General features: G+C 43.2%; 1 protein-coding gene across 1 annotated transcript in view; it reads left to right on the top strand.

The window, feature by feature from the left end:
• klhl18 (kelch-like family member 18) overlaps nucleotides 1-22,549 on the top strand; it is a 64,145-nt gene that overhangs the window by 7,315 nt on the left and 34,281 nt on the right. The window contains exons 3-4 of the mRNA XM_071362566.1: nucleotides 2,888-3,028; nucleotides 17,479-17,677. Coding sequence (XP_071218667.1) covers nucleotides 2,888-3,028; nucleotides 17,479-17,677 — 340 coding nt within the window. The remainder of the gene's footprint in view (nucleotides 1-2,887; nucleotides 3,029-17,478; nucleotides 17,678-22,549) is intronic.

Raw genomic sequence — 22,549 nt, 5'->3', positions numbered from 1 at the left:
AAGTTCTCCCACTTAAAAAGATGAGAGAGGCCTGTAATTTTCATCATAGGTACACTTCAACTATGACAGACAAAATGAGGAAAATCACATTGTAGGATTTTTATTGAATTTATTTGCAAATTATGGTGGAAAATAAGTATTTGGTCAATAACAAAAGTTTATCTCAATACTTTGTTATATACCCTTTGTTGGCAATGACAGAGGTCAAACGTTTTCTGTAAGTCTTCACAAGGTTTTCACACACTGTTGCTGGTATTTTGGCCCATTCCTCCATGCAGATCTCCTCTAGAGCAGTGATGTTTTGGGGCTGTTCCTGGGCAACACGGACTTTCAACTCCCTCCAAAGATTTTCTATGGGGTTGAGATCTGGAGACTGGCTAGGCCACTCCAGGACCTTGAAATGCTTCTTCTGTGTTTGGGATCATTGTCATGCTGAAAGACCCAGCCACGTTTCATCTTCAATGCCCTTGCTGATGGAAGGAGGTTTTCACTCAAAATCTCACGATACATGGCCCCATTCATTCTGTCCTTTACACGGATCAGTCGTCCTGTTCCCTTTGCAGAAAAACAGCTCCAAAGCATGATGTTTCCACCCCCATGCTTCACAGTAGGTATGGTGTTCTTTGGATGCAACTCAGCATTCTTTGTCCTCCAAACACGACGAGTTGAGTTTTTACCAAAAGTTATATTTTGGTTTCATCTGACCATATGACATTCTCCCAATCTTCTTCTGGATCATCCAAATGCTCTCTAGCAAACTTCAGACGGGCCTGGACATGTACTGGCTTAAGCAGGGGGACACGTCTGGCACTGCAGGATTTGAGTCCCTGGCGGCGTAGTGTGTTACTGATGGTAGGCTTTGTTACTTTGGTCCCAGCTCTCTGCAGGTCATTCACTAGGTCCCCCCGTGTGGTTCTGGGATTTTTGCTCACCGTTCTTGTGATCATTTTGACCCCACGGGGTGAGATCTTGCGTGGAGCCCCAGATCGAGGGAGATTATCAGTGGTCTTGTATGTCTTCCATTTCCTAATAATTGCTCCCACAGTTGATTTCTTCAAACCAAGCTGCTTACCTATTGCAGATTCAGTCTTCCCAGCCTGGTGCAGGTCTACAATTTTGTTTCTGGTGTCCTTTGACAGCTCTTTGGTCTTGGCCATAGTGGAGTTTGGAGTGTGACTGTTTGAGGTTGTGGACAGGTGTCTTTTATACTGATAACAAGTTCAAACAGGTGCCATTAATACAGGTAACGAGTGGAGGACAGAGGAGCCTCTTAAAGAAGAAGTTACAGGTCTGTGAGAGCCAGAAATCTTGCTTGTTTGTAGGTGACCAAATACTTATTTTCCACCATAATTTGCAAATAAATTCATAAAAAATCCTACAATGTCATTTTCTGGATTTTTTTTCTCATTTTGTCTGTCATAGTTGAAGTGTACCTATGATGAAAATTACAGGCCTCTCTCATCTTTTTAAGTGGGAGAACTTGCACAATTGGTGGGTGACTAAATACTTTTTTGCCCCACTGTAAGTGTCAACCCACATTTATTCAAATTATTTTTTCCCTGCCAAGAAATGTCCTTTCGTTTTGAAAGTTTGTTTCTTAAATCCTTTTTTTGTTGTAATGAGAGCTTCATGTTTTTTCCATCCATATTTGAAATAACTTGTTGAAATTACACTTTGACACTGCCATAAAGCACTATGACCATCCTGTCACTTTACTTGGACTAAGAAAATACACTTTGTGACACTGTCAAGAAGTATTATGCCCACGTAAGCCAGATAGGCCTATCACATACAACCCTTATATCAGTGATGTAGGAATTTGTTTCCTATATGTTCGTTAACCAATTTAATTATAACAATGCAAACACTCTGTCCGTTTATAAGAATTTGTAAGCTTCTTATTTGCATAAAATAGACAGAGACCCGTGTCCAATTTAATCAATAGCTTTATTCTCAAGAGTACTCTCCCCAAAAAACATGTACATTAGCTTATATATCACACACAGCGTCATAGAGTCCCTCCCCCTCTCCGACAAGGACAAAGCTGATTCCAAAGTCCATTCCAACACCCTAACGTGCATACATAACACACTATATCTGGATTATCTCCTGAAGTCTCACCACAGTTTATTACCACTTAGCTGACAGTTCCAGTCCCCCCCCCCCAGATACGGATAACCTAGAGGGGCTTTTGCTGTCTTCCCTTATCTCCACAGAGTTATAGCTTAGTCGGTTCAAACATAGGTTAATGATCCACTGATTTTTCTTTAGACTCACACAGACATTCCTTTCTTCCCCCGTACATGCTACATAACCTCTTTCTTATGAACTAAAATGATTTATCAATATAGAAAAACAGGGTAGAATTCAATTAGTTATAGTTAAATGTATACATCGTTTAGTCAATTATTCATAAAATTCATAACAATCAGTCAAAAAGATGGTGTCTTGTCCTGCTCCTGAAATCTGCTGCTGCGTTCAGCCCAGTCATCAGAACATTGGAGTAGGGGCATGTCTGACATCAATGTGTGTGCAATTATAATGATGTATGAAGATTATATGTAATATTAACATACTGTTGACACGCAAGCTATGGTGTAATGGAATGTGTTGCCTTGTGTGGTCGGTTTTGGCATTCTAATATAGGTATCATAACCAGCCATAAATTAACGCAATATATGTCACAAGTCTAAATATGTCAAGACAATGTTATGACCATATTATAACAGCTAATGACAAGTTATGTCAGCTGTTATGACATGGTTATGCCAGTGTCAAGTAAAGTGTTACCAAAGTAACTAATCGGTGGGGGGGGGGGTGTGTTTCTGTACTGGGCCATAGTGCTGCTCCCTTATATCAGGTGTCCTTTCTTTTTCCCCCTTGGCAGTGCACTTGAAGCTTTGATCAATTTTGCGTATAATGGCCATGTGGCCATCGACCAGCAGAACGTCCAGTCCCTGCTGATTGGAGCCAGCTTTTTGCAGCTGCAGAATGTCAAGGATGCCTGCTGCTCCTTCCTCCAGGAAAGGTGTGTTCTCACACACACACATTATACACACACACATTTAATTGATCCTTGAAAAATGTAAATGCATGTGCCATGTGTTGGCTGATTTTATATTGATCGATCAAGAGAGAACCTTGTTTAACCTTTTTTCCTCCCTCACTTCACGTTTGGGCTGCTCAAACCACTGAGGCATTTAAAGCAGGCCTTAAGACTCACCTCTACCAGCTGGTCTACCCTTCCTTTTATATTTGATTGTTGCGTTTTTTAATATATACAGTGGGGAGAACAAGTATTTGATACACTGCCGATTTTGCAGGTTTTCCTACTTACAAAGCATGTAGAGGTCTGTCATTTTTATCATAGGTACACTCCAACTGTGAGAGACGGAATCTAAAACAAAAATCCAGAAAATCACATTGTATGATTTTTAAGTAATTAATTTGCATTTTATTGCATGACATAAGTATTTGAATACCTACCAACCAGTAAGAATTCCGGCTCTCACAGACCTGTTAGTTTTTCTTTAAGAAGCCCTCCTGTTCTCCACTCATTACCTGTATTAACTGCACCTGTTTGAACTCGTTACCTGTATAAAAGACACCTGTCCACACACTCAATCAAACAGACTCCAACCTCTCCACAATGGCCAAGACCAGAGAGCTGTGTAAGGACATCAGGGATAAATTGTAGACCTGTACAAGGCTGGGATGGGCTACAGGACAATAGGCAAGCAGCTTGGTGAGAAGGCAACAACTGTTGGCACAATTATTAGAAAATGGAAGAAGTTCAAGATGACGGTTAATCACCCTCGGTCTGGGGCTCCATGCAAGATCTCACCTCGTGGGGCATCAATGATCATGAGGAATGTGAGGGATCAGCCCAGAACTACACGGCAGGACCTGGTCAATGACCTGAAGAGAGCTGGGACCACAGTCTCAAAGAAAACCATTAGTAACACACTACGCCGTCATGGATTAAAATCCTGCAGCGCACGCAAGGTCCCCCTGCTCAAGCCAGCGCATGTCCAGGCCCGTCTGAAGTTTGCCAATGACCATCTGGATGATCCAGAGGAGGAATGGGAGAAGGTCATGTGGTCTGATGAGACAAAAATAGAGCTTTTTGCTCTAAACTCCACTCGCCGTGTTTGGAGGAATAGAAGGATGAGTACAACCCCAAGAACACCATCCCAACCGTGAAGCATGGAGGTGGAAACATCATTCTTTGGGGATGCTTTTCTGCAAAGGGGACAGGACGACTGCACCGTATTGAGGGGAGGATGGACGGGGCCATGTATCGCGAGATCTTGACCAACAACCTCCTTCCCTCAGTAAGAGCATTGAAGATGGGTCGTGGCTGGGTCTTCCAGCATGACAACGACCCGAAACACACAGCCAGGGCAACTAAGGAGTGGCTCCGTAAGAAGCATCTCAAGGTCCTGGAGTGGCCTAGCCAGTCTCCAGACCTGAACCCAATAGAAAATCTTTGGAGGGAGCCGAAAGTCCGTATTGCCCAGCGACAGCCCCGAAACCTGAAGGATCTGGAGAAGGTCTGTATGGAGGAGTGGGCCAAAATCCCTGCTGCAGTGTGTGCAAACCTGGTCAAGAACTACAGGAAACGTATGATCTCTGTAATTACAAACTAAGGTTTCTGTACCAAATATTAAGTTCTGCTTTTCTGATGTATCAAATACTTATGTCATGCAATAAAATGCAAATTAATTACTTAAAAATCATACAATGTGATTTTCTGGATTTTTGTTTTAGATTCCTTCTCTCACAGTTGAAGTGTACCTATGATAAAAATTACAGACCTCTACATGCTTTGTAAGTAGGAAAACCTGCAAAATCGTCAGTGTATCAAATACTTGTTCTCCCCACTGTATATATATATAAAACACTAAACATTCTAAGCTGTGGGGGGATTTCCTCCCTCCTACAATTTTTGCGGCAGTTTTTGGGCTCAAAGGAAGTGCATCGTCCTCTTACGTCCGATTGGCCACTTCATACTCTGCTGTGTTTTGTATTTTTGTTTACTGCACCCAATGTTCCCAGACTGAATAATTTGGCTATATTTAGCCTGCAGATATTGATTTGATATACATCTTGATGAGGAATGCTTTTCCAACTGTCTAGAAGGAATTCCCACATATGTGACCGACCGACTGCCTTGATTCGGTCTTATGTAGCAACATTTGAAGTTGTGTTCTTTTACATTGGATAAAAGCAGAGACACAGAGCTACACAATTGTGCATCATGCACTGCATTTGAGGAACAATGGGAAAGTCATTCTGCTTTGAAAGTTGATCAAATTGTAACCTCACTTTTGAGAAAATTGTATTTTTTGAATGTTTTGGTACCAACTGGAGAGCTCTTCTTTGTCTGCACCCCTTCAGCATCGTTCACACTCTCTTAAGCTTTAGCCCGACCATCTCTTTTTAAGGGTTGATCTGAGCGTTCTGTCCTAACAGCTTTGGTGCTTGACTGCTAACTGGCTAAGTTGATAGATCTACTTCCAGACACAAATGAGAGAACAGCTCACTGAACATTACTTGCCGTAGCAGAGCTGGTTAGGCTGTTATGTTATCTAGAGCATTGGGGACAGTTTGTCTGTTCATAAATTCAGAGAGTTTTGCTCTCGGAGCGTTCACATCGCACACTGGATGCTCTGGCCAATGAGTAGGGTTGATCTGAGCGTTCTGACCTCACAACGGCAGTCACGCACCCAGGCTAACGTTCTAACATTGGCTAGCTTGCTAGCTACTTCCAGACACAAATGAGAGAACACCCCACTCTGACCATTTTACTCACTCTGGCAGAGCTGGTTAGGCTGTTTTCATGTTATCCAGAGCGTTGGTGACTAACTGTGCTGCTGGCAACAATTTAATTAAGATTTTTTCCCCCCCAACGTTTGCTGACACCGGCCATATTCAACGGGTGTTGAGCGTTTGTAACTAAATCAGTTATTCTGCGCTCTGGCACACTCAGACGAGAGTGTTCTGAAATCGGAGTAGATGGCCAGACTGAATTTACGAACGCACCCGAAGTGGTTACTTGCATAGTGGAGTCTTGTGTTAAGACATGTAGGTAAGTAGCTAGCTAACAATGACGCGTACCCCCATGACGTTACTACCCTGTATGAATCTGCAGGTAGCTAACCAACCAGGTATATCTCTAATAGTTTTATATCAATGAGATGGGCACATGTAGTTGTTACAGAATCTAATATATACAGTGGAAGTCTGAAGTTTACATACACTTAGGTTGGAGTCATTAACTCGTTTTTCAACCACTCCACACATTTTTTTGTTAACAAACTATAGTTTTGGAAGGTCGATTAGGACATCTAGCAAGTCATTTTCCCAACAATTGTTTACAGACAGATTATTTCACTTATAATTCACTATCACAAGTCAAATCCAAGATGGCGTAGCAGTCGGACGTGTCTTTGTCCTTGTCCTGTCCCGTGTAAATAGTCTTCGTATTTTTCGTATACATTTCGTATATATTTTAATTTCACTTTCCATCTAGGAACTGAATATACATTCCTACATTCCGCCTCACCCAATGTGGTACGGACCTGCTATTTTTTTTATACTTTAGAACCGTAACCCCAATCAGAAGCTAGCCAGATAACTAGCTAGTAGTCAGTTAGCCACTGCTGCGGTCTTCACCCTCAACTCGGACACAGCCAGCTTCAATACCGGGCCAATACCTGCCAGTCTGCAAGCGCGATATCAACCCAGAACATATAGGACTGCTTTTTCTCTACCACATCACCGGCTTCCTGACGCAAGCTCTGGACAATTACACCGTATCATCACAGCTAGCTAGCTGCAACCGAGTGGCTACTACTGGCTAACACCTCTGTCCCGAAGCAAGCACCAGTTAGCCTTGAGCTAGCCTCGAGCTAGGCCCATCTGCCGGCTAGCTGAAGAGGTCTACCAGCGAATTCTTGGGCTACAATACCAGCTACAAGCTAATTTAGCAATTTTTTTTGCCGCTGCTAGTAGCTTTTACCTTCTGCACAGACACCAGCCCTGTTATTAGCCTGGATATTACTCACCAATTTACCAGCATCGGACTGTCTCTCGACAACAACGCCGGATTCCTGCCGTAATCCCTGAGCCACTACTTCTGATCCTCACAGCTAGCTTGCAGCTAGCGCAGCTAGCGCCACTGCCACGAAGCTAGCACCAGTTAGCAAACACAATTCTACAATTCACAACCTCTCTTTCGCCATCGCCATCTGGCTTGGATTCTCTGTCGACACGACCACGTCTGAGCAGACCCCCTCCGTCTGAGCAGACCACCCCCCGGGCTACTAACTTTAAACGCCGCGTGCTAGCTTAGTGGAGGCCTCCCTGCTCCATCTACGGCTGCCCCCTGGACACTATGATCACTTGGCTACATAGCTGATGCATGCTTGACTGTCCATTAATTCACGGTACTCCATTCTGTTTATTTGTTTTTTTTCTGTCGGCTCTGTGCTTTAACTCAGGATCTGTGTGTAGTCGCCATTTTCCGACCCTCTCTGCCTAGTCGTCGCCATTTTTACCTGTTGTTGCTGTGTTAGACTAGCACCCTGTTATTGCTGCTGTTATCTTACCTGTTGTTTTAGCTAGCTCTCCCAATCAAGACCTGCAATCACTTTATGCCTTATTGTATGTCTCTCTCAAATATCAATATGCCTTGCATACTGTTGTTCAGGCTAGTTATCATTATCATTGTTTTGGTTTGCAATGGACCCTGTAGTTCCACTCTCCGTACCTCTGATACCTCCTTGGTCCCACCCCCCACACATGCGGTGACCTCACCCATTGAGACCAGCATGTCCAGAGATACAACCTCTCTTATCATCACCCAGTGCCTGGGCTTGCCTCCGCTGTACCCACGCCCCACCATACCCCTGTCTGCACATTATGCCCAGAATCTATTCTACCACGCCCATAAATCTGCTCCTTTTATTCTTTGTCCCCAACGCTCTAGGCGACCAGTTTTGATAGCCTTTAGCCGCACCCTCATCCTACTACTCCTCTGTTCCTCGGGTGATGTGGAAGTAAACCCAGGCCCTGCATGTCCCCAGTCACCCTCATTTGTTGACTTCTGTGATCGAAAAAGCCTTGGCCTCATGCATGTCAACATCAGAAGCCTCCTCCCTAAGTTTGCCTTACTCACCGCTTTAGCACACTCTGCCAACCCTGATGTCCTTGCCGTGTCCGAATCCTGGCTTAGGAAGGCCACCAAAAATTCTGAGATTTCCATACCCAACTATAACACTTTCCGTCAAGATAGAACTGCCAAAGGGGGAGGAGTTGCAATCTACTGCAGAGATAGCCTGCACAGTTCTGTCATACTTTCCAGGTCTATGCCCAAACAGTTCGAACTCCTAATTTTAAAAATTAATCTCTCCAGAAATAAGTCTCTCACTGTTGCCGCCTGCTACCGACCACCCTCAGCTCCCAGCTGTGCCCTGGACACCATCTGTGAATTGATCGCTCCCCATCTAGCTTCAGAGTTTGTTCTGTTAGGTGACCTAAACTGGGATATGCTTAACACCCCGGCAGTCCTACAATCCAAGCTTGATGCCCTCAATCTCACACAAATCATCAAGGAACCCACCAGGTACAACCCTAAATCCGTAAACATGGGCACCCTAATAGACATTATCCTGACCAACCTGCCCTCCAAATACACCTCTGCTGTCTTCAATCAAGATCTCAGCGATCACTGCCTGATTGCCTGTATCCGCCACGGGTCCGCGGTCAAACGACCACCCCTCATCACTGTCAAACGCTCCCTAAAACACTTCTGCGAGCAGGCCTTTCTAATCGACCTGGCCCGGGTACCCTGGAAGGATATTGACCTCATCCCGTCAGTTGAGGATGCCTGGTCATTCTTTAAATGTTACTTCCTCACCATATTAGACAAGCATGCTCCGTTCAAAAAATGCAGAACCAAGAACAGATATAGCCCTTGGTTCACTCCAGACCTGACTGCCCTCGACCAGCACAAAAACATCCTGTGGCGAACTGCAATAGCATCGAAGAGCCCCCGCGATATGCAACTGTTCAGGGAAGTCAGGAACCAATACACGCAGTCAGTCAGGAAAGCAAAGGCCAGCTTTTTCAAGCAGAAATTTGCATCCTGTAGCTCTAACTCCAAAAAGTTCTGGGATACTGTAAAGTCCATGGAGAACAAGAGCACCTCCTCCCAGCTGCCCACTGCACTGAGGCTAGGTAACACGGTCACCACCGATAAATCCGTGATAATCGAAGACTTCAACAAGCATTTCTCAATGGCTGGCCATGCCTTCCTCCTGGCGACTCCAACCTTGGCCAACAGCCCCGCCCCCCCCGCTGCTACTCGCCCAAGCCTCCCCAGCTTCTCCTTTACCCAAATCCAGATAGCAGATGTTCTGAAAGAGCTGGAAAACCTGGACCCATACAAATCAGCTGGGCTTGACAATCTGGACCCCCTATTTCTGAAACTGTCCGCCGCCATTGTCGCACCCCCTATCACCAGCCTGTTCAACCTCTCCTTCGTATCATCTGAGATCCCCAAGGATTGGAAAGCTGCCGCGGTCATCCCCCTCTTCAAAGGGGGAGACACCCTGGACCCAAACTGTTACAGACCTATATCCATCCTGCCCTGCCTATCTAAGGTCTTCGAAAGCCAAGTCAACAAACAGATCACTGACCATCTCGAATCCCACCGTACCTTCTCCGCTGTGCAATCCGGTTTCCGAGCCGGTCATGGGTGCACCTCAGCCACGCTCAAGGTACTAAACGATATCATAACCGCCATCGATAAAAGACATTACTGTGCAGCCGTCTTCATCGACCTGGCCAAGGCTTTCGACTCTGTCAATCACCATATTCTTATCGGCAGACTCAGTAGCCTCGGTTTTTCTAATGACTGCCTTGCCTGGTTCACCAACTACTTTGCAGACAGAGTTCAGTGTGTCAAATCGGAGGGCATGTTGTCCGGTCCTCTGGCAGTCTCTATGGGGGTACCACAGGGTTCAATTCTCGGGCCGACTCTTTTCTCTGTATACATCAATGATGTTGCTCTTGCTGCCGGCGATTCCCTGATCCACCTCTACGCAGACGACACCATTCTATATACTTCCGGCCCTTCCTTGGACACTGTGCTATCTAACCTCCAAACGAGCTTCAATGCCATACAACACTCCTTCCGTGGCCTCCAACTGCTCTTAAACGCTAGTAAAACCAAATGCATGCTTTTCAACCGTTCGCTGCCTGCACCCGCACGCCCGACTAGCATCACCACCCTGGACGGTTCCGACCTAGAATATGTGGACATCTATAAGTACCTAGGTGTCTGGCTAGACTGCAAACTCTCCTTCCAGACTCATATCAAACATCTCCAATCCAAAATCAAAGCAAGAATCGGCTTTCTATTCCGCAACAAAGCCTCCTTCACTCACGCCGCCAAACTTACCCTAGTAAAACTGACTATCCTACCGATCCTCGACTTCGGCGATGTCATCTACAAAATAGCTTCCAATACTCTACTCAGCAAACTGGATGCAGTTTATCACAGTGCCATTCGTTTTGTTACTAAAGCACCTTATACGACCCACCACTGCGACCTGTATGCCCTAGTCGGCTGGCCCTCGCTACATGTTCGTCGTCAGACCCACTGGCTCCAGGTCATCTACAAGGCTATGCTAGGTAAAGTGCCGCCTTATCTCAGTTCACTGGTCACGATGGCTACACCCACCCGCAGCACGCGCTCCAGCAGGTGTATCTCACTGATCATCCCTAAAGCTAAAACCTCATTTGGACGCCTTTCCTTCCAGTTCTCTGCTGCCTGCGACTGGAACGAATTGCAAAAATCTCTGAAGTTGGAGACTTTTATCTCCCTCAACAACTTTAAAAATCTGCTATCCGAGCAGCTAACCGATCGCTGCAGCTGTACATAGTCCATCTGTAAACTACCCACCCAATTTACCTACCTCACCCCCCATACTGCTTTTATTTATTTACTTTTCTGCTCTTTTGCACACCAGTATCTCTTCTTGCACATGATCATCTGATGATTTATCACTCCAGTGTTAATCTGCTAAATTGTAATTATTCGATTTATTGCCTACCTCATGCCTTTTGCACACATTGTATATAGATTCTCTTTTTTTCTACCATGTTATTGACTTGTTTATTGTTTACTCCATGTGTAACTCTGTGTTGTCTGTTCACACTGCTATGCTTTATCTTGGCCAGGTCGCAGTTGCAAATGAGAACTTGTTCTCAACTAGCCTACCTGGTTAAATAAAGGTGAAAAAAAAATAAAAAAAATAAATAAGAAGTGTACATACACTAAGTTGACTATGCCTTTAAACAGCTTGGAAAATTCCAGAAAATGATGTCATGGCTTTAGAAGCTTCTGATAAGCTAATGTACGTCATTTGAGTCAATTGGAGGTGTACCTGTGGATGTATTTCAAGGCCTACCTTCAAACTCAGTGCCTCTCTGCTTGACATCATGGGAAAATCAAAATAAATCAGCCAAGACCTCAGAAAAAAATTGTAGACCTCCACAAGTCTGGTTCATCCTTGGGAGCAATTTCCAAAAGCCTGAAGGTACCACGTTCATCTGTACAAACACCATGGGACCATGCAGCTGTCATACCGCTCAGAAAGGAGACACGTTCTGTCTCCTAGAGATGAACGTACTTTGGTGCGAAAAGTGCAAATCAATCCCAGAACAACAGCAAAGGACCTTGTGAAGATGCTGGAGGAAACGGGTACAAAAGTATCTATATCCACAGTAAAATGAGGCCTATTTCGAAAAACACCAGTCTCAACGTCAACAGTGAAGAGGCGACTCCGGGATGCTGGCCTTCTAGGCAGAGTTGCAAAGAAAAAGCCATATCTCAGACTGGCCAATAAAAAGAAAAGATGGTCGAAAGAACAGACACTGGACAGAGGAACTCTGCCTAGAAGGCCAGCATCCCGGAGTCGCCTCTTCACTGTTGACGTTGAGACTGGTGTTTTGCGGGTACTATTTAATGAAGCTGCCAATTGAGGACTTGTGAGGCGTCTGATCAATTTGGTGTTTATTTTAATGGACCAAAAATTCTCTTTCAAAACAATGACATTTCTAATTGACCCCAAACTTTTGAACAGTAGTGTATATGTACAAAATGACCAAGTAGGAGGCCTGGAAGGCAGGAAAAATGACATTCATGTAAGAAATGGTCTGATATCAAACTCTTGGTTCAGATCTTTAGGAGACATGGTGCATAAACGGTGAATCCAATAAAGTTCTCTTAATAAAAGATTATCAGGATCTTACCTCCTCCTAGGAGTCTTAACATGTTCGATATCGTTGTATCTCAGAGAGCTAATGTTGTGACGAGCCTCCAAGAAATGCGCAGCCACAGGGTTTCTCTGGTCAAGAATCCTGATATTACTCTTGTTCTGCTATCCTTTTTTTCAGAGCTTGTTTAGTTTTTCCTACATAGCTTAGACCACAAATACACTTGATCAGATATATACTTTTTTTGTTGTGTAACACGTTAAGAATACCATCAGGCTCATGCCCAATCTTTTCAACCTCTTGAGGGGGAAGAGGTGTTGTCATGCCCTCTTCACGACTGTGTTGGTTTGTGTGAACCATGATAGATCCTTAGTGATGTGGACATCGAGGATCTTGAAGCTCTCAACCCGTTCTACTACAGCCCCGCCAATGGGAATGGAGGCGTGCTCGGCCCTCCGATTCCTGTAGTCCACGATCAGCTCCTTTGTCTTGATCACTGAGGGAGAGGTTGTTGTTCTGGCACCACACTACCAGGTCTCTGACGTCCTCCCTATAGGCTGTCTCATTGTCGTCGGTGATCAGGCCTACCATCGTTTTGTCATCTGCAAATGTAATGATAGTGTAGGATTTATGGGTGAACAGGGAGTACAGGAGGGGACTCAGCACGCAACCCTGAGGGGCGCATGTGTTGATGGTCAGCGCGGCGGATGTGTTGCCTACACTCAGCTACACTCGTGGCGGCCCATCAGGAAGTCCAGGATCCAGTTGCAGAGAGAGGTGTTCAGTCCCAGAGTCCTTAGCTTAGTTGTGAGCTTGGGGGCACTATGGTGTTGAATGCTGAGCTGTAGTCAATGAACAGCATTCTCACATAGGTGTTCCTCTTGTCCAGGTGGGAAAGGGCATTGTGAAGTGCAGTATATGTTACCTTGGTGTTCTGCTTGAAACATGTAGGTATTACAGACTGGGTCAAAGAGAGGTTGAAAATGTCAGTGAAGACACTTGCCAGCTCATCTGGTAGGCTCACTTCACTGGGCAGGTTGCGGCTGTGATTACCTTTGTAATCCGTGATAGTTTGCAAACTCTGCCACATCTAACGAGCGTCGGAGCCAGTGTAGTAGGCTTTGATCTTAGTCCTGTATTGGCTCTTTGCTTGTTTTATGGTTCGTTGGAGGGCATAGCGGGATTTCTTATAATAGTCGGGATTAGTGTCCCACACGTTTAAATTTTAATAATAAAATATATATATTTTATTTAAACATGCACCATACATTGAAACTGAATCTGGAAAGCTAACCGTTGTCAAGGTTTTATATGGACTATATAATTGGTTTCTCTCTCTTCATTGTCAGTATCCTTTATTTTTTTGAGCAGTGTATATATGTATTTATATATATAAACTCAGCAAAAAAAGAAAAACCCTGTCTTTTAAAAGATCATTCGTAAAAATCCAAAACTTCACAGATCTTCATTGTAAAGGATTTAAACACTGTTTCCCATGCTTGTTCAATGAACCATAAACAATTAATGAACATGCACCTGTGGAACGGTAGTTAAGACGTAAAACTGCTTACAGACGGTAGGCAATTAAGGTCACAGTTATGAAAACATAGGACACTAAAGAGGCCTTTCTACTGACTCTGAAAAACACCAAAAGAAAGATGCCACGGGTCCCTGCTCATCTGCGTGAACGTGCCTTAGGCATGCTGCAAGGAGGCATGAGGACTGCAGATGTGGCTAGAGCAATAAGTTGCAATGTCCGTACTGTGAGACGCCTAAGACAGCGCTACAGGGAGACAGGATGGACAGCTGATCGTCCTCACAGTGGCAGACCACGTGTAACAACACCTTCACAGGATCGGTCCATCCGAACATCACACCTACGGGACAGGTACAGGATGGCAACAACAACTGCCCGAGTTACACCAGGAACGCACACTCCCTCCATCAGTACTCAGACTGTCCGCAATAGGCTGAGAGAGGCTGGACTGAGGGCTTGTAGGCCTGTTGTAAGGCAGGTCCTCACCAGACATCACCGGCAACAACTTCGCCTATGGGCACAAACCCACCTTCGCTGGACCAGACAGGACTGGCAGAAAGTGCTCTTCACTGACGAGTCGTGGTTTTGTTTCACCAGGGGTGATGGTCGGATTTGCGTTTATCATCGAAGGAATGAGCGTTACACCGAGGCCTGTACTCTGGAGCAGGATCGATTTGGAGGTGGAGGGTCCATCATGGTCTGGGGGGGTTTATCACAGTATCATCGGACTGAGCTTGTTGTCACTGCAGGCAATCTCAACGCTGTGCATTACAGGGAAGACATCCTCCTCCCTCATGTGGTACCCTTCCTGCAGACTCATCCTGACATGACCCTTCAGCATGACAATGCCACCAGCTATACTGCTCGTTCTGTGCGTGATTTCCTGGAAGCCAGGAATATCAGTGTTCTTCCATGGCCAGCGAAGAGCCCGGATCTCAATCCCATTGAACACGTCTTGGACCCCGGGGAACTTGCAGGTGCCTTGGTGGAAGAGGGGGGTAACATCTCACAGCAAGAACTGACAAAACTGGTGCAGTCCATGAGGAGGAGATGCACTGCAGTACTTAATGCAGCTGGTGGCCACACCAGATACTGTTACTTTTGATTTTGACCCCCCCCTTTGTTCAGGGACACATTATTAAATTCTGTTAGTCACTTGTCTGTGGAACATGTTCAGTTTATGTCTCAGTTGTTGAATCTTATGTTCATACAAATATTTACACATGTTAAGTTTGCTAAAAATAAATGCACTTGACAGTGAGAGGACGTTTCTTTTTTTTGCTGAGTTCATATAAGAGAAGGGAAAAAATGACCTATGAGGATGTGGGGCCTGGCAAGTTTTGGGGGTACTGGACAAATTTTAGATCTTGTGAGCGGAAACTTGAATATTGAGAATTTTGTGCAACTTCCAGCTCGCGTTTACAGTGAACATTGAGGCTGTACTCTTACAGTTTTAGACCGTAGTCAATAGTCTATTGTGGCTATTTAAGCCTACCAACAAAACCAATATCTAATCCCATAACATTTTCACATGGAAATCGCTTTCCATTTCTATGATATGTTCTACGGTAGGTTATACTAGGTGTTCAATGCAGGCCTACAGTGCATGAGACTTTTAAAAATGTTTTTACATTTTGAAGGGCTTGACAATATTTCATGATTTTTCACTTGGTCTGTAACACAATGGGCCAAATAGGTGACTTGTATTGTGTTGTATGATGCAAGAAACCACTTGACAAAATAAAATGCTATTACCATACAGAGAATTAGACAATGTAGGCTACCCCTCTGCCTATTGGCTTTTTGCATATTTGAGCCTGTCTCAAAATACAACACTGCCCCTTTTAATTAAGACAATTAAGTGGCACAGCGGTCTAAGGCACTGTATCTCAATGCTAGATGTGTCACTACATACCCTGGTTCGATTCCAGGCTGTATCACAACCCAGCGACGTCCGGTTTAGGGTTTGGCCGGGGTAGGCCGTCATTATAAATAATAATTTGTTTTTAACTGATTTGCCTAGTTAAATAAATATTTCTACCTGACTGGGTTTTCAAAGACGGCTTGAAATGTAGCCTACACATTTCGTGCTCTTGTAGGAAGCAATAACTCCCCATTGCGTACCTGTACTTATAACTGGGCTGCTAACTAGCAAGGATGATCAACAATGTGCTCACGCGTGGATCTGAACAGCGCAGATATGTTGATTCGATCACAGAAAAAACATTGCTCTATATAGTGCCATCTAATGGGGCGAACTCTGTGAATTTCAATCTCTTGCATCTCTGCGCGACATGGCATTTCTTCTGCGCTGCAGTCCTGGAGGAGGTGCGCGGCCACGCACGTACCCACGCGGTTTAGAGGGAACATTGGTGCCTGGCCTTGGGGTACTCTTCAGGTTACCTGTAATTATGCAATCCTAAGGAACTATGCCATCTGCTGACATTCCAAATGAAAACATGTGTTATGATAGATTTTGATCAAGAAATCTTTCAGAGTTGATTGTCTATTTCAGACTCTAACATCCATAATGGAGGGTGTAACATCCATAAGTTGTTTTTCCTCTAACGTAATAATGGAAATGACAATGTTCAAAATTATCGTTTTTGTGTTTCTTTCCACATGGCAATCCAGACTTTTGCTAATATATTCAGTCTCCCCAAAAATTGTGTCCATGTCATGTAACATCCATAACCCCAAGCACACATCAAAATCTACAAAGAAATGTATTATTTCACCACGAAATCAACATTTTGCAATGGCCATCAGTCTCCGGACTTGAACCCCATTGAAAACTTGTGGTTTGAATTCAAGAGGGCAGTCCATAAGGGCAAATCTGAAGGATCTCAAGGATCTGTAAGGATTCTGTATAGGGGTCCTTCCCAATGTGTTCTCAAATCTCATAAGACATTTTAGAAAAAGGCTCAGTGCTGTTATCCTCACAAGGGGAGGTTGCCAGGGGATAAATTTTGACACCTTTTGGTGCCAATAAAAGGTGCCAATTTTGAAAAAATTACTTAAACATGATCTTTCTCAGAGCAATTGTATTGGTATAAAATAATATTTTCCCATTTTGTTTGAGCATATAATATAGCAAAGTGTTAGTATAATTTATTTTATAGTCTTTTGGTCATCTTTATCAAGGGTGCCAATCATTTTTCGACCTGACTGAATATATATATTTTATTTGCTGTTATATTTTCTTTATTATTACTTTATTTTTCATTTTTATGTACTTTGAGAATTTTTGTAATAAAACCATTTTCAAATGTAATAAATAATTATGTCCAAAGAGGGGCAGTGCCGTACTCGGCAGCACCACCTTGTTTAAAATTCCTGGGGAGAACCCTATTACTAGCAGCACCCAACCCTTGTGGGTGGTAAGTCATTGACAATTTAATCATTTCATTCCTAATTTCTGCAAATCAAAAATGTGTTTTTCTGTTCAGCTTTTGTCTATTTATATGACAATAATATTCTCAACACTGGAGCATTTATAAAACTCCCAAAAGTCCTTGGCACTATAACTAAATTATTTTTCAATATTGCACACTTAGGGTGACATCTTGCGTGAGCAAAATAACCATGACATTTAAAAGTAACTGGAAGTTGCGAATAACTAATTTGAACTTTTGCTCTCTCTTTCACCCCAGACTTCACCCTAAGAACTGTCTGGGCGTGCGACAGTTTGCAGAGACCATGATGTGCACGACACTGTACGACGCGGCCAACAGTTTTGTCCACCAGCACTTTGTGGAGGTGTCCGTGTCTGAGGAGTTCCTCGGTCTCAGGCCAGAGGAAGTACTGGAGCTGGTGGGTTGTGACGAACTCAACATCAAAGCGGAGGAGCAGGTCTGTGGCTTTTATTGTCGTTAGGGGTTCAAGCAGTGAAACATGGTTAAGCGATACCAAGGGACTCGGTATGCAAATTTGGAAAGCTCAAACCCCGCACCCTGTTTGAGATAGTCACACATTTGGTCAAATCCATTCAATTGAAATACTTTGTAAAATAATTTCTCCAACTTCTCGAACATTTGCCATGATGGATTTTCCATCATTTTGACTTTTGTGAGCAACACTTGAATTTTTTTATCACTCAATCTGTATACAGTGCCTTCGGAAAGTATTCAGACCCCTTGACTTTTTCCACATTTTGTTACTTTACAGTCTGCTTCTAAAACTGATTAAATATAATTTCAGCAATCTAAACACTATACCCCATAATGACAAAGCAAAAACACGTTTTTAGATTTATTTTGCAAATGTATATATTTATTTAAATTAAATGTAATACCTTATTTACATAAGTATTCAGACCCTTTGCTATGAGACTTGAAATTGAGCTCAGGTGCATCTTGTTTCCATTGATCATCCTTGAGATGGTTCTGCAATTTGATTGGATTCCACATGTAGTAAATTCAATTGATTGGACATGATTTCCCACAGTTGACAGTGCGTGAACGGAGCAAAGTACATAGAGATCCTTGATGGAAACCTGCTCCAGAGCGCTTAGGACCTCAGACTGGGGCGAAGGTTCACCTTCCAACAGGACAATGACCCTAAGCACAGGCAAAACAACACAGGAGTGGCTTCGGGGACACGTTTCTGAATGTTCTTGAGTGGCCCAGCAAGAGCCCGGACTTGAACCCGATCAAACATCTCTGGAGAGACCTGAAAATAGATGTGCAGCAATGCTCCCCATCCAACCTGACGGAGCTTGAGAGGATCTGAAGAGAAGAATGGGAGAAACTCCAAATATAGGTGTCCCAAGCTTGTAGTATCATACCCAAGAAGACTCAAGGCTGTAATCTCTGCCAAAGGTTCTTCCACAAAGTACTGAGTAAAGGGTCTGAATACTTATGTAAATGTGATATTTCATTATGGGGTATTGTGTGTAGATTGAGGGGGCAAAAATTATTTAATCAATTGTAAGATAAGGCTGTAACCTAACAGTGTGGAAAAAGTCGAGGGGTCTGAATACTTTCCGTAAGCACTCTGTGTGTATATATACTGTACCAGTCAAAAGTTTTATAACACCTACTCATTCATGTTTTTTTTATTTTTAATATTTTCTACATTGTAGAATAATAGTGAAGACATCAAAACAATGAAATAACATATATGGAATTATGTAGTAACCGAAAAAGTGTTAGACAAATCAAAATATGTTTTATATTTGAGGTTCTTCAAAGTAGCCACCCTTTGCCTTGATGACAGCTTTGCACACTCTTGGCATTCTCCCGAGTGGCGCGGTGGTCTAAGGCACTGCATCTGTGCTAGAGGCGCCACTACAGTCCCTGGTTCGAATCCAAACTGTATCACATCCGGCTGTGATTGGGAGTCCCGTAACGCGGCGCACAATTGGACCAGCGTCGCCCTCGGATTTGGCCGTCATTGTAAATAAGAATTTGTTCTTAACTGACTTGCCTAGTTAAATAAAGATTACATTTAAAAACATTCTCTCAACCATGCATTCCAATTAACAGGTGTGCCTTGTTAAAAGTTATTTGTTGAATTTCTTCCCTCTGTGCGTTTGAGACAATCAGTTGTGTTGTGACAAGATAGGGGTGGTATACAGAAGATATCCCTATTTGGTAAAAGACCAAGTTCATATTTTTACAAGAACAGCTCAAATAAGCAAAGAGAAACGACAGTCCATCATTACTTTAAGACATGAAAGTCAGTCAATTAAGAACTTTGAAAGTTTGTTAATGTGGAGTCGCAAAAACGATCAAGCACTATGATGAAACTGGCTCTCATGAGGACCGCCACAGGAAAGGAATTTTTGGTCCCAACCACCGTGTCTTTGTGATGCAGAGTAGGTGAACGGATGATCTCCACATGTGTGGTTCCCACGGTGAAGCATGGAGGAGGTGGTGTGATGGCATGGGGGTGCTTTGCTGGTGACACTGTCTGCCTTGATTTCTAAATAAATCACACACTTAACCAGCATGGCTACCACACGCCATTCCAACTGGTTTGCGCTTAGTGGGAGTATCATTTGTTTTTCAACACGATAATGACCCAAAACACACCTCCAGGCTGTGTAAGGGCTATTTGACCAAGGAGAGTGATTGAGTGCTGCATCACATGACCTGGCCTCCACAATCACCTGACCACAATGCCAAGGGTGTGCAAAGCTGTCATCAAGGCAAAGGGTGGCTACTTTGAAGAATCTGAAATCTAAAATATATTTTGATTTGTTTAAACACTTTTTGCTTACTACATGATTCCATGTGTGTTATTTCATAGTTTTGATGTCTTTACTATTATTCTACAATGTAGAAAATAGTAAAAAATAAAGGAACTGTTGAATGAGTAGGTGTCCAAACTTTTGGCTGATACTATATGTGTATAAATTAAAAAAATTATAATATGCACAAAACAAATTTAGGCAGCAGGGATCTTGATACAGGAGGGGATTGATTGTCTCTGCTGTAACCAAGAAGCTTGACACATATGTGTGTGTGTATAGTGCGTATGTTATCGTGTGTCTGTGCATATGTTTGTTGCTTCACAGTCCTTTGTTCCGTAAGGCATTTTTTTAATCTGTGTTTTAAATGAAATTTTACTGCTTGCATCAGTTACGTGTAATAGAGTTCCGTGTATTCAGAAAATGTTAATGTCCTCAGAGGCAATTCAGCTTGCAGCAGTCAAAGGATATTTAGAAACAAATATGCAGGGTAAGTGCAATTTCATAGTGCAATTAGTCCAACATTTGTTACGTTGCGGAATTGCATTCGGAATAAAAGAGAACTTGGCCCTATTTAATTTTTTTTAACCTTAGGTTGTCTGTACCTGTGTCCAGAGGGAAGGAGCTGGAATTCAGGGTGGAGTGGATGGGAAGAGTCAACCTCTATTCTTTTGGCTCTGCCCAGGTAGAGAGATGACAGCTCTTGTTGTTGCTGCCCCATGATTTTTCCCCAAGTCCTGACTATCTTGCCCAACCTATTTTTCTGTGCAACCTTGATATTCCCAAACCAGCAGGTCAAGCAGTAGGACAGAATGCTCTCAATTAATGATTTTAAAAAGTGCAGTATCCGTAGGCCAACAGACTGTATTTCCTTTCTTAAAAATAGCGTCAGTACACTGATCCCAGGACAGCTTGTTGTCAATGACTAGCCCATGGTATTTGTACTCCTCCACTATGTCAATGGGCTCACCTTTTATCAGTGATGGTGTGTGCATGGTAGTGTTTCTTCGAAAGTCAATCACCATGTCCTTTGTTTTTTATGTATTTAATATTAGATGGGATGACGACACCAGACAGTAAAATCATTCAGAACCGGTCCGTGCTCAGTCTCATCCGCTTTGAGAAGACTGACCAAAGCAGTATTGTCAGCATATTTGATCAGGTGGCGCCCTGGGAACCGGCTCCGGCAGCTGTCTGTATACAGTATGTATAGTACTGGTGAAAGAACACTGCCCTGTGGGGTTCCTTCTGAAGTGGTGCGCACCTCAGAGAGTGTGTTGCCAACTCGTACCTGCTGAGACCTATCAGTTAGGAAGTTGGTGATCCATGTGATAAGCATAGCATCAAGTCTGAAGTCTCCTCTGTCTGTCTGCGAGGACCAACGTAATTATTGTGTAAATTCCGAGGAGAAATCTGCAAACATGATACACACATGGTTTTACTGCCCTTTTAAATGCATGTACAGCAGATGTAAGAGTGAAAGGATGGCATAATCTGTCCCTCTCTCTGACCGGTATGCAGATTGGAGGGGGTCAAGAAGGTGTCGGGTGGTGTTAATTATGTATGCCTTGATGATCTTTTCAAGAGATGTAATCAAGAGAGAGGTAAGAGCGACAGGTCTGTAATCATTTGATGCAGATGGATGAGAGGTTTTTGGGATGGGTACAACAATAGATTGTTTCCAATGTATCCAGGGACCGCTGAAAGATAGGGCAGAAGACACCGCTCAGCCGAGTGGAACAGTGTTTCAAGACTGTATCAAATATCCTCTGGTCTGATGAAACAAAAACAGAACTGTTTGGCCATAATGACCATTGTTATGTTTGGAGGAAAAAGGGGGAGACTTGCAATCCGAAGAACACCATCCAAACTGTGATGCACGGTGGTGGCAGCATCATGTTGTGGGGGTGCTTTGCTGCAGGAGGGAATGGTGCCCTTCACAAAATAGATGGCATCATGAGGAAAATAAATAAAAGCTGAAATAAATAATTCTCTACTTTTATTCTGACATTTCACATTCTGAAAATAAAGTGGTGATCCTAACTGACCTAAGACAGGGCATTTGTACTAGGATTAAATGTCAGTAATTGTGAAAAACTGAGTTTAAATGTATTTGGCTAAGGTGTATGTAAACATCCATCTTCAACTGTAAGTGGGTTTCAGAGATATAATGCGTATGAATTTGGTGGGTTGAGATTAAGTATAAAAGCACTAAACCTCTCTCTAAAACCTTCACTTATTCAAAAGTTTTACTTGAACCCTAAAGAAAAGCTCATCCATTGTTTAAAAACGGCCTTTTTGCCTTTGTGCAGATTGCCATGTCTCATTTTCGATTAATTTAAAATTACACTTTTTTCAAAGTAACTCTCTTTTTCAAACAAGCATTGCAGAGCTGGCTACAATTTCAATTTCATCCCCCTGAAAAGATAGAAAACATTATGGCTGAACTCAAATGTGCTGGTTGATAAAATACCTGTATTTATGTGAAAGATGTCTGAAAATTGTATTTTGTTCTTAAATGATATTATAAA

The sequence above is a fragment of the Salvelinus alpinus genome, chromosome 23 (assembly GCF_045679555.1).
Source record: "Salvelinus alpinus chromosome 23, SLU_Salpinus.1, whole genome shotgun sequence".
Lineage (NCBI taxonomy): Eukaryota > Metazoa > Chordata > Actinopteri > Salmoniformes > Salmonidae > Salvelinus > Salvelinus alpinus.
Note: the sequence above shows the minus strand (reverse complement) of the source record. Positions and strands in the feature narration are given on the sequence as shown.